Source organism: Pinus tabuliformis, chromosome Q, assembly GCF_031772625.1.
Source record: "Pinus tabuliformis cultivar Carrire ecotype Pingquan chromosome Q, CPIR1, whole genome shotgun sequence".
NCBI lineage: Eukaryota > Viridiplantae > Streptophyta > Pinopsida > Pinales > Pinaceae > Pinus > Pinus tabuliformis.
The window spans coordinates 734009905-734025858 of NC_142296.1; the positions used below are offsets into that span (position 1 = coordinate 734009905).

General features: G+C 37.4%; 1 protein-coding gene across 1 annotated transcript; it reads right to left on the minus strand.

Annotated features, from left to right (window-relative positions):
• Positions 1-2639: 2639 nt before the first annotated feature.
• LOC149221625 (cell division cycle 20.1, cofactor of APC complex-like) lies at positions 2640-6878 on the minus strand. The gene is made up of 5 exons (XM_089383000.1): positions 5405-6878; positions 4687-4803; positions 4387-4563; positions 3929-4198; positions 2640-2952 (listed from the first exon to the last, which is right to left on the minus strand). The coding sequence occupies exons 1-5, from the start codon at positions 5492-5494 to the stop codon at positions 2854-2856; spliced, it is 753 nt and encodes a 250-aa protein (XP_089239126.1). The 5' UTR covers positions 5495-6878; the 3' UTR covers positions 2640-2853.
• Positions 6879-15954: the final 9076 nt, after the last annotated feature.

Genomic DNA, 15954 nt, shown 5'->3' on the forward strand with positions numbered 1-15954 from the left:
AAAACTTAGCAGAGAGGACAGCAGCAAGGATTTTGATCCTAGCTTGTATAAAAGCATTGTGGGCAGCCTTATGTATTTAACAGCAACTAGGCCTGATTTAATGTATGCTGTTAGTTTGATTTCCAGGTTTATGGAGAGGCCAAAGGAGGCACATTGGCAGGCAGCAAAGAGAATTTTGAGGTATGTCAAAGGCACTAAAATGTTTGGAATTCTATATCATGCCTCAGAACATTCAGATTTGGTTGGGTACACAGATAGCGATTGGGCTGGAAGTGTAGATGATCGGAAGAGCACTTCCGGTTATGTTTTTAATATGGGTTCAGGAGCCATTTCATGGGCTTCCAAGAAGCAGTCCATTGTAGCACTGTCTACAGCAGAGGCTGAATATGTGGCAGCTACAGCAGCAGCATGTCAAGCAGTGTGGATGAGAAGAATGTTGAGAAGCTTAGGCCAAGAGCAGGCAAAAGCGACAGTCATCTTTTGTGACAATAGCTCAGCTATTGCATTGTCAAAGAATTCAGTGTTTCATAAGAGAACGAAACACATTGATACAAGGTTTCACTATATCAGAGAATTGGTGAACAATGGAGAAATTGTGCTACAACATTGCAGTACTCAGGAACAGGTAGCAGACATTTTGACAAAGCCATTGGATCAGAAGAGCTTTGAATTTTTGAGGAAGTGTTTGGGTATGATTGAATGCCCGACAGTTGAAATTAAAGGGGAGTGTTGAAAATATAATTTCAACTGCATTCGCCGATATCGCATCGGCAAAATGAAGTGAAGGAATTATAAAGGAGCCTTTGTGTTTGCGATAAGCGATCGCCGATATCGCATCGGCAAAGTCAAAGTGAAGGAGTTATAAAGAAGCTTTTGTGTTTGCGATAAGCGATCGCCGATATCGCATCGGCAAAGTCAAAGTGAAGGAGTTATAAAGAAGCTTTTGTGTTTGCGATAAGCGATCGCCGATATCGCATCGGCACATCGCTATCGGCAATATCATAGGGTCGGGGTCTTTGACATGAGTAAAGTTGCGATGCGATGGAGTGGACCCGATGGCTTCCCAAAACCAAATTGCATAATGTTTGAAATTCACCCGACGGCAAATATTAAATGTTGCGTGGAGTAAATCTAAGTTTTGGTTGACCATACGTCTTAATGAAATGTCATAGTGGTAGGTAAAATATTAAAGTTTTACATAGAGTTCGTAAGTTTTTTATGAAAAGGTATGGGCGTATGTACTTATTACATAAATTCTGTATGGGATATGAGTATGTAATTTATTACTGTGTTGACCATTTTTTTTCTTGGATGGCACACGGGAGGTTTTAGTGTGAGTTCACAGTAGAGCAAAAAATCAGTGTGGTGAAGCGAAAACCATGTGTGGTATGTATTGAACACACAGCAGTGTGTAAAAAAAAAAAGAAAGAAAGAAAGAACCAGATGATGTAATTTTTGGTGTAAAAAAAAACCATGTGTGGTTTTGCACATCAGTGCATAAAGAAAATGGTGAAGTTTTTTTTGTAAGTCTGAGTGAATTTTGTTTACAGCAGTAAACTTATGTAAATTTTATTTTACAGCAGTGGATGAAGATTTTACACAGCAGTGTAAAAATCATTTTGTAAAAGAGGTAGAGTATTTGTTTTGGTAAATCTTTTATGGTGGTGAAATACTCTAGTTCTCTGAGTGAAATTTCTTTTAAGTCTTCTATGCACAAAAGATCCTGGAGCAAAGTAAAAACAGAGCATTGCCTCAGTGTGTTTAAAATATTGGTTTTTGGTATTTTCCCATTTAAAGAAAAATATCCAACATCCGCTTCAAGGAAACCTTTTCAAACTCTCATAGAGAGAAAAAAACATGAATGCATTTAGTACATTGAAGTGATGTGATTAAGGAACCTAAAGCCCGACAATTTTCTCCATCATCCAAGGTTGGCTCTGTTTCACTCTTTATTTCAGAAATTTCACTCCTTCCTTAACTGGTCAACTTCCTATAAAATACTATTACAAGGCATTTAACTATGAAATATCACCATATCTTAAGAAATCATGACTAAAATTCACTATGAATATATCCACTATGCTATCAATAATATCACCATATCTTAAGAAATCATGACTAGAATTCACTATGAATATATCCACTATGCTATCAAGGAAAACTATGGGAGGTCAAGGACTCAGCCTTCAAGCTAACATATCTCAGACTCCAGATCCATTTTCTTCTCTGTTCGCTTTCTCTTGAGCCTCTCCTTCCTTTCATCATCCTCCTTATCAATAAATCTGGGAAATTTGGAGAGTTTAGAGGTAGTCCAAGCTCACACTTTTCGGGCGCATTGATCTTCATTGGTTTTGTTTTGCAGGTGGGAAACGACTCTTACTGATGGTCAGTGGACCCATCTCCCCATCCACTTGTTTAACACCTGTTTGATAAGATGGGAAAACAAAATTTTGATCACAAATTTATTATTAAATAATAAAAACCAAAAACAATAATTAACTATCCTTCCTAGTCAAATAACTATTATATATAATAGCAATAAATTACAAAAACAATATCTACATTATATTTTCTAGGGTACCCATTACACTAAAGTAAACTAATTAAACAACCAGATGTTTTGAAATATCATCCCATCTCTTATTAAAGCATTTCAAGTTTCAAAATAGACCTGTAAATAAATATGACTATCATTTTCTTTTTTTACTGAAAACGAATTTAAATTGCTATCGAGGTATTGGAAGTGTTATCAAATTGAAATCCTTGCTATCGAGGTATTGAAAGTGTCATCAAATGAAAATCCTTGCCTATAAAATACTATTACTATGAAGTATGTACGTACCCAGTTTAAATTCACTTAGTTAAATCATTAAATGCTCTGTTGGTATACCAGCAAACCACCTTGTGAAATCCTAGACTTCTCCCAGCTTGCTGTAAATAGGCAGCTTCACTCTGCATTTTAAAACACAGTAAATTTAATAGATGTTGTGATTCTCTTGTTCCTTCTATTGGTTTGAGTCTGTTCATTTTCTGAGTTTTGTTTGTTTGTATGGCGGTTAAGCCTGCAGGGGGAATTTGTTTTAGCAGGAACTAACTACTACAGAAACGGTATTAAGCAACCCAATAGTTGTATACATTTTCTGAGGAGTGAGATGGCTACAATTCTTTCAATGGATTGAGAACATTGGTATATCTATGGCCAAGTTATTTTCGTTTTATCTTAAGAACCAGTAGTACTCATGTAGTAGATATTTCATTCACAGTCACAAAAGATCGCATTGCTCAAGAAATATTACTAATATAGAATGGAAATAATGGTTTAAGGACCCGGTTGAATATATGGCTACTTGATGAGCATTTTTAGGTGAGGGAGAAACCATTGAAGGTACTAGGAAGAGGGTAATCGTGACTATCTCTGCAAGCCCTTTGGGCTGAAAGATCACAATCTATCACTCTATATGACTTGGGAAGGACATGCTTCATTATGCATCACCCATCATTTCTATTTTTTTGGCTCATTTGAGAAGGAATAAAAAAGCTAATATTTCGATTACTTTGTTCTGAGGTGATTACAATTTATACCTACACAGGATAAAAAATGGAAGTATGATTACTTAGCTCATCATTGATTACTTTATGTACTTGTCACAACTGCATTTGTGCAGCAATGACGTATGGAAAATTGGAGTCAATTTATAGAGAAATTAGCTGGTCCAATATTATTTGAAGAACCATCATCTATAGGCCTTCACCAACAGCGGAGAGAAGAACCTAGTGATACACAAGAACCATTAGGTAATTTCCGCATCTACTCATGTAAATGCCTTTTATCAGTCACTAGATGTGGCGCTCTTGCACAGAGGATTAAATTTACAGGAACTAGTCAAATGAAAATAATAAAGATTGAGTAACGGTTTGTACAACTCACCAGCTTTAGTTTGGTAGCATCCCATAGCTGCACTTCTGTATTGTTAAGGCCAATTGCAATGTGATTGCCATCAGGTGCCCAAGATACACTAGTCAAATAATCATCTTCACCATTTGTTTGCATTAGCTGCTGTATGTTTGCATTTTCAGCATTCCAAAGGTATAGGGTTGATCCCAATGCAACGGCAACAATATTATTGCATCCCCAGTCCAATAGATTTAGGTAATAATCGTCTACCAAATCTGGTGCGTCTAGTATTCGATCTGGCGACTGATCCACAGTTTTGCAAAAATATACTATGAAGATACAACTCCTTTATGATTGCTAAATGCCAAATATGTTAAACGCAATAGTGGAAAGTAATGACCACCAGTAAGTATATTCTTGCAACAGACAGATTCTAAAATGAGAGAAACAGGCAAGCTAAACAAAGTGTTATAGGCCAAAAATCTACTCACCATTGGAAGCTCGCGAAAAGTTTTATTAGCTAAATGGGAATCATCTTTGAATAGCTCGTCAAAAAGGAAGGCCTGTCTTGAACCAGTCTTTGGTTTTCTCTTGAAAATGAGGATTTTCGATCTTTTCCCATTTGAATTATGGAGCAAGCTCTCTGCCAGCTTCCTTCTGTATTCTTCCTAATACATGCGCATCTCTAAACAATGAGATTTGATCAAAGTACTACATTTCAAATCCTCTCAATACATCTGGGAAATGAGAAACGGAATTGCTAACAACTAGAGCAGGCCTACTGTCTAAACCTTAACAGAAAATGGAACACTTGAAGTTGAAGCTGAATTCTCCTTCTCTCGGCATATCAATGTAAACTTAGCAACTTCCATATCCATAGCACTACGAGCAGGAATGAACCGATCGCCCTGTTCAATGGACAAAACTTATTAGCACGAGGTACAAATCGCAGCTTCAGAAGGATTACAGTTAATTGGACTAAAAAAGATTTGCAAATCGCAGCTTCAGAAGGATCATAGTTAATTGGACTAAAAAAGGTTTGCACTCGATTAATAGATCGAGCACAGTAAAATCTGACATCCCAAAAATTGCTGACAAAAGGGTTCCCAGTGAATGGTAAATTTCGTTTACTAACTTGAGCCGCATTGGCCACAAGAAACCATAGTCTACCATATTTGCACTAATTTCACAAGCTTTGCAATCTCCCAAAAGTCAAAGGTTAGGGTTTAATAAGAAAGAAAGATTTGCAAAAATAATTTGAAGTAAAAAAAAAAACAACAAAAATGATAGTGGAATTTTTCAATTTATACACTGCAGAAATCACGCATGCTTTATAGATTCAATAAAACCCTCAATATACGGTGCAAGAGAGATATAGGGAATTTTGATGGATGGTTGTCTCATGAGCATGCTTTATACTATATAGATTCAATAAAACCCTCAATATACGGTACAAGAGAGGTATAGGGAATTTTGATGGATGGTTGTCTCATGAACGGTGATGATTACCTGTGGTTCCTTAAATAGGTGGTTGCTTAATCCTGGCGAAAGCACTGACCCCGATGCCTGCCTTTTGTAGGTTGCCAAGGCATTCGACATGATGAATCCTGCAACCAAAACGGTATGTGAAAAATTACTGTAAAAACACTGAAGATTGTTTCCTTGGGGAAAATTTAATAATCCACACAAACCTTCCCAATTTGATAGTATTTTATAGTTGTAGATTTCCTGATTAGAGGACTCCTCCAATATAATAAGCTCGAGAACACGAGCGGCAATATAGACTTCAGAAGGCCGGTTTCAAGAAGATTTACTTCTTTGACACTCATAAATTAAGAAGGGCACAGAAATACCTGATCAGCGTGTTCCGCCCGAGTTCTTTGGCTTTAAATTATCAGGTGAGCTCATAACATGCAAAAATTGTTAAAGAAAACGTCGCCGAAAGAAAATCATAAGGTTTTATTTTAGACTGGTTTGTTGGCGTCAATTTTGCCTACGATTGCTTTGTTACCTATTCCCATCCCTACGAACAACATCTGAGATTAATAATGGACCGTTCTTTTGAAGATAATCTATAATGATGAAGTTGAATGACAAACTCAATATAAACTTATTAATTCAGACATTCCATTTTAAACGCAGGCAAGGATCTTAAACAGACAAGATACTGCTTATTCAAAATTTTCCCTGAATTTGTGCGAACTGTCTCTTTATCGAGTCATTTTGGACGACTTCAGCTGTTTGATGCTCAAAATATTCTATTTAAATCGAGTCATTTTGCACGAGTTTAGCTGTTTGATGCTGAAAACATTCTATTCAAGAAACGAATTCGGGCGAAAAACACTCAAAACATGTCCAAAACTGCAAAGTCGTAGGCGCTGCACCGCCATTGTCGAGTTGAAAATAGCGAAATCGAATCGGTTTCGCGGCAGAAAATTTGGCTTCCGGGCTGAATTTATCGAATTCTGTTAATTTCCAAAAGACCTTTGGTGATGTATTTTCCAACGCAACAAACTCAATCCTCGAGTACAATTTTATCCGATTATAAATATGAAATGCGGCCGAACTTTTCACCTTTGCAGTTTCTCCCCTCCCAACAGAATTTCCACGAAATTTATAATGTCAACAAAGCCCTAATTCAACAATCTACATTGATATTTGTTACGAAATTTATAATGTCAACAAAGCCCTAATTCAACAATCTACATTGATATTTGTTCGGCTTTCGCGCCAGGCTACAATCACCCCTGTTGATAAACTTAAAGACCGAAGAATCTCCGGAAATTTTTGAGAAAAAAATGCAGACAGACTGGAATTATATAAAGTTGATCTCAAATACTTTGGATCTTATCGTCTTTTGTATTTCTGAATACTGAGCTTCAATGGCCGATCCGAGAGAATTTTTCTTTGCTTGGAGTCGTGATAGTCCTTGCAGCCGGCGTTATCTTGGAGACCAAATCTTCATGCTCCTGGGAATCTTGTTGTCCATCGGGTTGAACACGTAATTTAAAGAAAATACAAAACTGTCACCAGCTTCCGACCGTTGGGAAATGGTCACAATTCCTATATTCTCGTCAGTTGACGGAATTGTATAAATCTCGGTAACGAACTTGTCTCCGGTCAGCAGGTGCTAAGTGCCTAGTAGCACAATTAGTACATAGAGAGAGCTTACAAGTTCACAATGATCAGCATAGATCATCTTCACCTTTATAGATTACATAGACATTTCTTATTAATTATTTATAGATTATATGAAGGAAAAAATTGTGTATTAATTTGTTTTTATAAAAAGAATTACTAGCATTTGCATCACATGTTGCAAAAGAAACGTAGTAAGGCAATGACATAAAAAACAATAACATAGAAAAAAGAAGTAAACGATTTATCCAATTTTGTTTCTTTCCGGGTGTTTCTTTTTTATCATATGTTATGTTTCACAGAGATTCCAACCAAGATATGTTCAAAGTGAAGGTCATGCACCACACTCCACTCTAAAGGATTTATGAAAATTCTCTTCACTAATATTCTGGAACCTTTATAAGTAAATGATTTAAATCAAACATTTCATAAGAAAGTAATCTCATGTCACCTTAATTCACAATACAATGGATAATAATGTTTGTTCATTAGAAATTGGTCTAATGTTATGAGGAAAGCTTACTAGAAAGACTTTAGTAGTAAGGGGAACCTTCATAGACTACCTCATCATTTGTTATATGATGTTGTTAATTTAGTTACTTGTTGCTTCTTATCCTTATTTCACTCGTGTAAAATGTCCAAACTATAAAAGAATGGTATTATTTGTTGTCTTGTTGGACCAGTGTATTTATCTATCTCAATCATTTCCATAGCATCAACTAGGTTCCGATCATTCTCTTTCCATAGTGACTCAATGCCTTCAAATGCATTTCATAAATTTGGTTTAATAAATGTTGGTGGAAAACCAATATATTTCACTTTGTAGAAAGGAGTGGACATTGGTTGGAACAAAATTGTATTGTTGTTACCATGTGATGATGATGTCCGCATTCTAACTGTTGTTTGACCATGATGATATTGCCATCATAATCCTTGTTCGTGAGAATATCATTTAAGAAGTCAATGATAAGTGGCACAACTAGTTCCTCACAATTATGAAATTCCTCATTCTAATTGTTATTTGACCATGATGATATTGGCATCATAATCCTTGTTCGTGAGAATATCATTTAAGAAGTCAATGATAAGTAGCACAGTTACAATTGTTTCCTCACAATTGTGAAAGTAAAGGAAAAATCCATTCACATTATGTTTGAAAATGTTATACTTAGATTCTTGATTCATGAAATTTTGTATCCTTTCCTTTTGTTGTTTTATTTTGTGTCATCTCAAAAAAAGTTTCTCGATAACCTATATTATTTATATCTTAGCAGTGGCATTTCCTTTAGGTTTTTTTGCTAGACATTAAGCACAACTAAGTTTGTAGTTTCAATTGCAAATTTCATGCGTGCATTCCATCTCTTTTATAGAAGGCAAAGATCCCTAAAAACTATAGATGAATCCTCATCATGAAAGCTAGGAGGTAGCTCATTAATCATCTATTCATCTAGGGTGTCATCTCCATGTTGTTAGTAGCTTCACTAATGATGCCTAAGCCTCATGGTAATACATTAATACTTTACATGGGAAACATGTGGGTTCTTTTGTTTAAGGGCGATGTATATTGGCCTTGAATGATACTATATTGAGCCTACATGATGGTGCAAAATTTAGTATGCTAGAAATCAATAGAGAACATTTAGAACCCATCTACCTCCTATTTTTATGTATATATAAATCCATATATGTTTGTTCCTCTCATGATCTGGGTGAGGGAAGCCAGAGAGGAAAACATGAGATCATGGCCAGGGGATTTTCATAGGAAAAACAATATCCACTATGTAAACTCTTTCTTCCTGGAATCTAGGAGAAAGTTTGGATATAGATAATTAGGGAGGTCCAATTAAAATTAGAGTTGGTCAAATTAGAGTTGGTTAAAATTTTTTGTGTTGGATAATGCAACTCATTCCCAAGACTTAGATGACAGCTAAGTTTTCCTCTTAAACGATCTTAAACTCTGTGTCAAAGAAAATAATCTAGAAACCTACACACCTACATCATAAAGTGTTCTTTCTAATAGTCACTAAACTTGTAGTGAGCAAAACTCCAGTGTATACCATTAAGGAGTCTATTCAAGACTTTACAACAATCAACTATACTCAGAGGGAACCATCATAATGACATACCATCCCACCATCATATTTCCCATATAATGGGAATTGATGTTGATTGGAAAGATGTGGAAATTAACCCCAACATAATTTCAAATGACATAAAGATCAAAACATATAGGTGATAACTGATAATGAGAGGGAGCCATCACAACGACATACCATCCCACCATCATATTTCCCATATAATGGGAATTGATGTTGATTGGAAAGATGTGGAAATTAACCCCAACATAATTTCAAATGACATAAAGCTCAAAATATATAAGTGATAACTGATACGTTTATATTTCCTATTTTTGTTTCACAATCATAACGACATACCATCCCACCATCATATTTCCCATATAATAGGAATTGATGTTGATTGGAAAGATGTGGAAATTAACCCCAACATAATTTCAAATGACATAAAAGCTCAAAACATATAGGTGATAACTGATACGTTTATATTTCCTATTTTTGATTCACTTGTATCCACGTTAGCCATGTCTCGTCTCTCATTGTCTCTCATTTTTTTCTCCTCCCTATTTTTTTTTCACTTGTATCCGCGTCAGCGATGTCTCGTCTCTCATTGTCTCATTTTTCTTTCTCCTTCGCGTCATTTGTGGAATTGATGTTGATTGGAAAGATGTGGAAATTAACCCCAACATAATTTCAAATGACATAAAAGCTCAAAACATATAGGTGATAACTGATACGTTTATATTTCCTATTTTTGATTCACTTGTATCCATGTTAGCCATGTCTCGTCTCTCATTGTCTCTCATTTTTTTCTCCTCCCTATTTTTTTTTCACTTGTATCCGCGTCAGCGATGTCTCGTCTCTCATTGTCTCATTTTTCTTTCTCCTTCGCGTCATTTGTGTTTACTGCAGGATTTACAAAGTGCAAAAATAACATGTATCTTACTAAGAATATTCTAGAATATTTTATGTGAGTTATATTCCTACCTTCTACCACCTAATAATAATTGATAATTAGATTAGCACAACCATATAAATTAATAAACATCAAAACACTTACTTTATATTACATTTTACATTGTTAAAATTAAAATAAATCATAGCAACTAACTAAATTATAATTTTATTTTAAATTAATATTAATGATATATATATATATATATATATATATATATATATATATATAAACATGAAACATAATTTTAAACCATAAAAATTTAGCTCCACTTTAGCATAAAATTTTTTGATTTATAAATAGATTGTCTTACAATACCATGGCTTATCAATACCACATGCCCAAATACCATAACTTGCTTGATATGACACTTGTCCATATAACATTTTTTTGTAATTAATCAATTTAATTAAAAAGATAAGAAGCGCATAACTACTTTGGAGATGAATCTCAACCATTGATTTGTGAATACTGTTATCACCCCAAGAAACTCACCTAGGTTGTAAATCAGTGATGCTCAGGAACATTAAAAATTTAACAGTTTTGTTGGATAAAATGATGGATAAATGGAAGATGTGCAGCACCTTTAAGTTGAATAACCACTCCTACTATGATTTACCCCAGGCATGGGTGAAGACCCCCAAACTACAAGGCTTTCAACCACCAACTACTCACAGTTTAAGATAAAAGTGATAATGGAGAAGACTGATTGCACCAGCAGATGCACAGAGCTCTGCGATGGCCAGCTGCAATCAGTTAGAGGATCAGCACGACTATTATTCAATAGGCAGCGAGGATGACAGCTCTCTGCTATTTGAACAATAGCAACCTGCAAACAAGTTTCAATAAACTACTAAATTTTAACATAGAGGTGGGATGACAGCCCCTCCGATGCCAAAAATTCACAGCACATCAAATAAATGCAAGCAGGCGCAGTCTAGAACAAGAAGAAGAAGTGGAAAGTGAGCAGGTGATAGCAAAAGAAGCTTGTATTAATAGAAATCAAGACCAGAAGCTGCAGGTCTCATAGTATTTACAGTCTCCAGAAGTTAAAAGGCTACAATAATCTCTCATTCATCAAACACTAATCAATCCATTACATCTCTGTTCTGGGTATATATACTGTTACAATACAAAATATCTCTGCTGAACAATGCGTGGATGAGCCTATAAATGCCCACCAACCATATTTACATTCAAGAATGGGCCTCTGGTACAAATCTGGCAGTGCTTTGAATAGGTTTGTCCCTCTCTGGTGCTCTGCGATCCTTCTAGGGCAGGTGAGACGAAGTATGGGAAAATCCCATAACCACTGAATGCTTTGACTGGATCTGTGGCGTCCTATTTCCTCCTCGGCCATACTGCTGATTAAATGCTGCTGTTGAATTATTGAACGGCTCTAATATGACTGCCTGGCTTGGCGACACTGAAACACTGCTACACTGTTCATTCCCGCCCACAATGCTTTATCTGGACTTGAAAGTCCCAACCACGGGTCAATCATGACTGATAAATGTTGATCTGTTCTGGGCACATCTTCTTTCCTGCTAGGCCATACTGTCGATTGAAGACAGCTACCTACTGCGCTGTACTGCTGCATGCTTGCATTAATCATTTCCGCGCCATTTATAAATACTGCCCACCTTACTATTTTTTAAATGTCAAAGGCCCTCACACATATATCTTTTCTATCGGGTCCGCCCCTTGTATTTTTATATTTCATTAAACACAGAAAATGCGCCCAAAATCATTAAAAGTGGCTTAAGCGCGGATTTGAAATTTATAAAAAGGACCTCAGTACACCCATCGGATCCGGCCCATCGCATCGGCAGATAACTGAAGGTAAAGACCTTGTCCACTTTGGCATCCCGACAACGAAATGCCGATGCGATATCAGCGAACATTGCGGATCCGAAAACACTATAGAAGACAACATTGTATGGTCGCCAGGTCCGGCCCATCGGCGGTCACTCATATATGCACACGCCATGCTCCATTGAAATGCTGATAGCGATATGCCGATGCGATATCGGTGATACCACATCACTGCCGCTGCCGCCTCCGATTGCAACCCGCCGATGCGATCTGGACCGATGATCGGCCGGATCAAACGGCTGTCGCTCATTTGAACTGCTAGGCCTGCGATTTTAAATTTTTGCTTGTCTCGGAGTGTTTCAGGCCTCCCGATAGATCATTTTGGCCCAACAATGAGGATTTTGACAGCATCGATGGTTCCTTCGGGATGATTATGAAGGTATTTGCAGCCTTCGAGAGTGTTTAAATTCATTTTTTATGCCTTTTGCATAGCAGCGCTAACACTGGCTCCTTCTGGGGATGAGATCCTCCCTGTGAGGTCTCAAGAACCTGCAGATCAATGCCTTTCCAACAGCAAGCAAATTAGCCAAAATTCCTAGTGTTCCATTGGGCATGGAGTCTATTACAGCTACACTAAAACCGATAAAAGCAGAATATTTACAACTTTTAAGGCCAAAAGACCTTAAATCACATAGTTCTTCAGAAACCGCCCATTAACTAGGCCATCAAAGACTGTTTCTCCTCCCATACTTTTCAGTATGAAGGTATTGTTCCCTTGAATCTGTGAAATGATGAAAGGGCCTGTCCAGAGAGCATCAAACTTCCCATGATTGCCTTTCTTTTCTTTAAAAGCATCCCACTTCATGACCAAATCCCCAACCTGGAAATTGTTTCTTTTTGTCTTCTTGTCAAAGGCTTCCTTGACCTTCTGTTGATGTGCTGTAGCCTTTTCAATCAGCTGCTCTCTGATCTGGTATAGTTCTGTTAAATCAGTGATTCTATTGGCCATATTATCTTCTTCATTCTGTGCTGTTTGGAGCAGCTTTGCCACGGGGAGGGTAAGTTGAATTGGAAAAATAGCATCAGTACCATATACCAGCTTGAAGGGAGAGCAACCTGTGGATCTTTTGATAGTCACTCTGTCTGCCCAAAGTGCATATTTGAGCTTGGCATCCCAATTCTTCTTATTTTCCTCTAACAGCTTCTTTATAATCCTGATCAGACTTTTATTAGAGGATTCTGCTAGACCATTTCCTTGGGGGTAATAGGGGGTGGAATGCACAAGTTTAATGCCCATTGAATCGCACATTTCCACCAATTCTTTTGCCTTGAAGGCTGCTGCATTATCTGTTATAAGCTTATGTGGGCAACCAAATCTGCTGAAAATGTTTTCTGATAAAAATTTCATTACCACATTATGATCAGCCTTCCTTGTTGGGATTGCTTCAATCCATTTTGTAAAATAATCAGTGGCGACTAATATCCACCTGTGCTGGCCACTGGAATGTGGGTTGATTTCACCAATGAAATCCAAGCCCCACTGCTGAAAAGGTCCTTTCGCAATGATTGGCTTTAGGGGCAGGGATTTCAGCTGCTGCTTACCTTCAAATCTCTGGCACCTGTCACAAGATTTAACAGAAGCAAATACATCAGAAAATAGAGAGGGCCAATAGTACCCGGCTCTGAGAATCTTTTGGGCTGTTGTCCTCCAATAATGATGTCCTCCACACATGCTGTCATGGAACTGCTGCATAACTTCTATTGACTGTTGTTTATCCAGGAATCTTAAAAGCACTCCAGATGGATCCCTCCAATAAAGCAAGCTACCATTGATGCAATATTTCGTTGCCTTGAGCTTTAACGTTCTTGCTTGACTTTGAGAAAATTCTGAAGGAACTTCTAGCTTTAGCAGGAAATTAATTATTGCAGCATACCAGCTACATGAGGCTAGGTTCTTGGCCACTGACTGTCCCTTCTGCGTTTCGGCTGTTTCATGTTCTTCTATTTGGCCAATTTCTGCTATATTGAACAAGAAATCAATGTCCAAAGACCTGCAATTTTCTTCAGCCAACAGCTTAGCAAGCCCCTGACCTCTTACCAGCTTGGTGGGTTTCAACTCTATGTTGAATTCTATTATTTTTGCAATCCACTTCGCTCTTCTTCCATCGGCATCAGGCTGCGTTAAAACATCCTTTATTGCGGCAGAAGGGACATATGCAACTATTTTGGAATGCAATATGTATACTCTGAAAGCCTTTAAAGATTTGATAAGCGCATAAGCCTGCTTTTCAATAATATCATACCTTAGTTCAGCATCCCTTAGATTTTTGCTGAAAAAGGCAACTGGATGCTCTTGCCCTGCTTCATCTTGCTGCAACAGGACAGCTGCAATGGTATCCTTGGAGGCAAATGAAAATAGATGAAACTCCTTGCTATAATCAGGGCTTATTAAAGTGGGAGCTTCTACAATAGCCATCTTCATGGAGTCAAAAGTTCTTCTGGCCGCATCAGTCCACTTCACCTCTGCTCCCTTTTTCAACATAGAGGTTATGTGCTTGACCAGCTCTGCAAAATTTGGGATGAACCTCCGTACAAAGTTAATTTTGCCAAGAAAAGACTGTATATCTTTCTTTGATCGTGGAAGAGTCAAGGCCTGAATTGCTTTTACCCTTTCTGGGTCAATCTGAACACCTGCAGCAGACACTACATGCCCCAACTGTTTGCCTTCTTCTAAAGCGAAATGGGACTTTTTGGGATTGAGTGAAATTCCAAACTTCCTGCACTTCGAAAACACCTTTCTTAAATGCTGTAAATGATCATGGTGGCTGCCAGAATAAACAGTTATGTCATCAAGATAAATCAACACGAATTTATCCTTTTCACCCACAAAAGCAATATCCATAGCGCGTTGAAAGGTGGCTCCAGCATTCATTAGCCCAAACGGCATTTTTGCATACATGAACGTGCCCCAAGGAGTAGTAAATGCTGTCTTTTCTTGATCGTCTGGATGCACAGCGATTTGATTGAAGCCTGAAAACCCATCTATGAAAGACATCACTTTGGCACCTGAGACCTGCTGCAACAAATGCTCCATTTTGGGCAAGGGATAATTATCTTTTTTGGAGCACTTATTTAGATTCCTGAAATCAACGCATAGTCTGATTTCTCCATTCTTCTTCCTCACAACAACCAGATTGGCCACCCATTTAGAATATTTGAGAGGCACTATAATCTTAGCAGCCAGCAACTTTTTAATTTCTTTCTCAACCAGAGGAAGGAGCATAGGATTCATTGGCCTCAGCTTCTGTTTGAAAGGAATAGTGCCTTTTTCAAGCGGAATTTTATGCTGTATTATACTCCTGTCATAGGTTTTCAGATCACTGTACTCCCAAGCGAACACATCAGCAAATTGCCTCATTAATTTGCAATATTCAGCATTCTGATCAACAGATAGCTTAGTGGACAAATTTATGAATTTGGGCTGATCTGGACCTCCTATATCATGCTTGCAGACTTGAGACTGATCCTCTTTTTGGGCAGTTCTGTAAGGCACATCATTGTGGTCAAACAATTTCTCCAGAGGAATTAGACCCTTAGGAATATGGTTACTAGGAAGCTGGACTATGCTATTCTTGCCAATTTTATTTCTAAGCTGGGACTTGGGATCTTCTAACAAAGCATCATCGTTTTGGTCAATTTTCATTTCAGAGAACTCATCAATGACTTGAAGGAACCTACTTAACTCATTATCATCATCAAAAACCTTCCAATGGTGGACATTATCAGGCAAAGAGGGTCTATACTTCATTTGTACCTCATAAACTAGTTTGGGAGGCGATGGAGGGATGAACCAACTAGCAGAGACAGCAAGGGAATCAGCAAGCTGATTTTGGGCCCTAGGAATATATGAAATGCAGAAAAAATCAAAGAACTCTTTGACTCTCCATACCTCATCTCTATAAGCTTTCAGCCTTGGGTGCTTTGCTTGGAACGTTCTGTTTACTTGCTGAATTATCAGATTAGCATCTCCAAAAACCTTCAGATTTTTTATTCCTCTATCTTTGGCTTCATAAAGG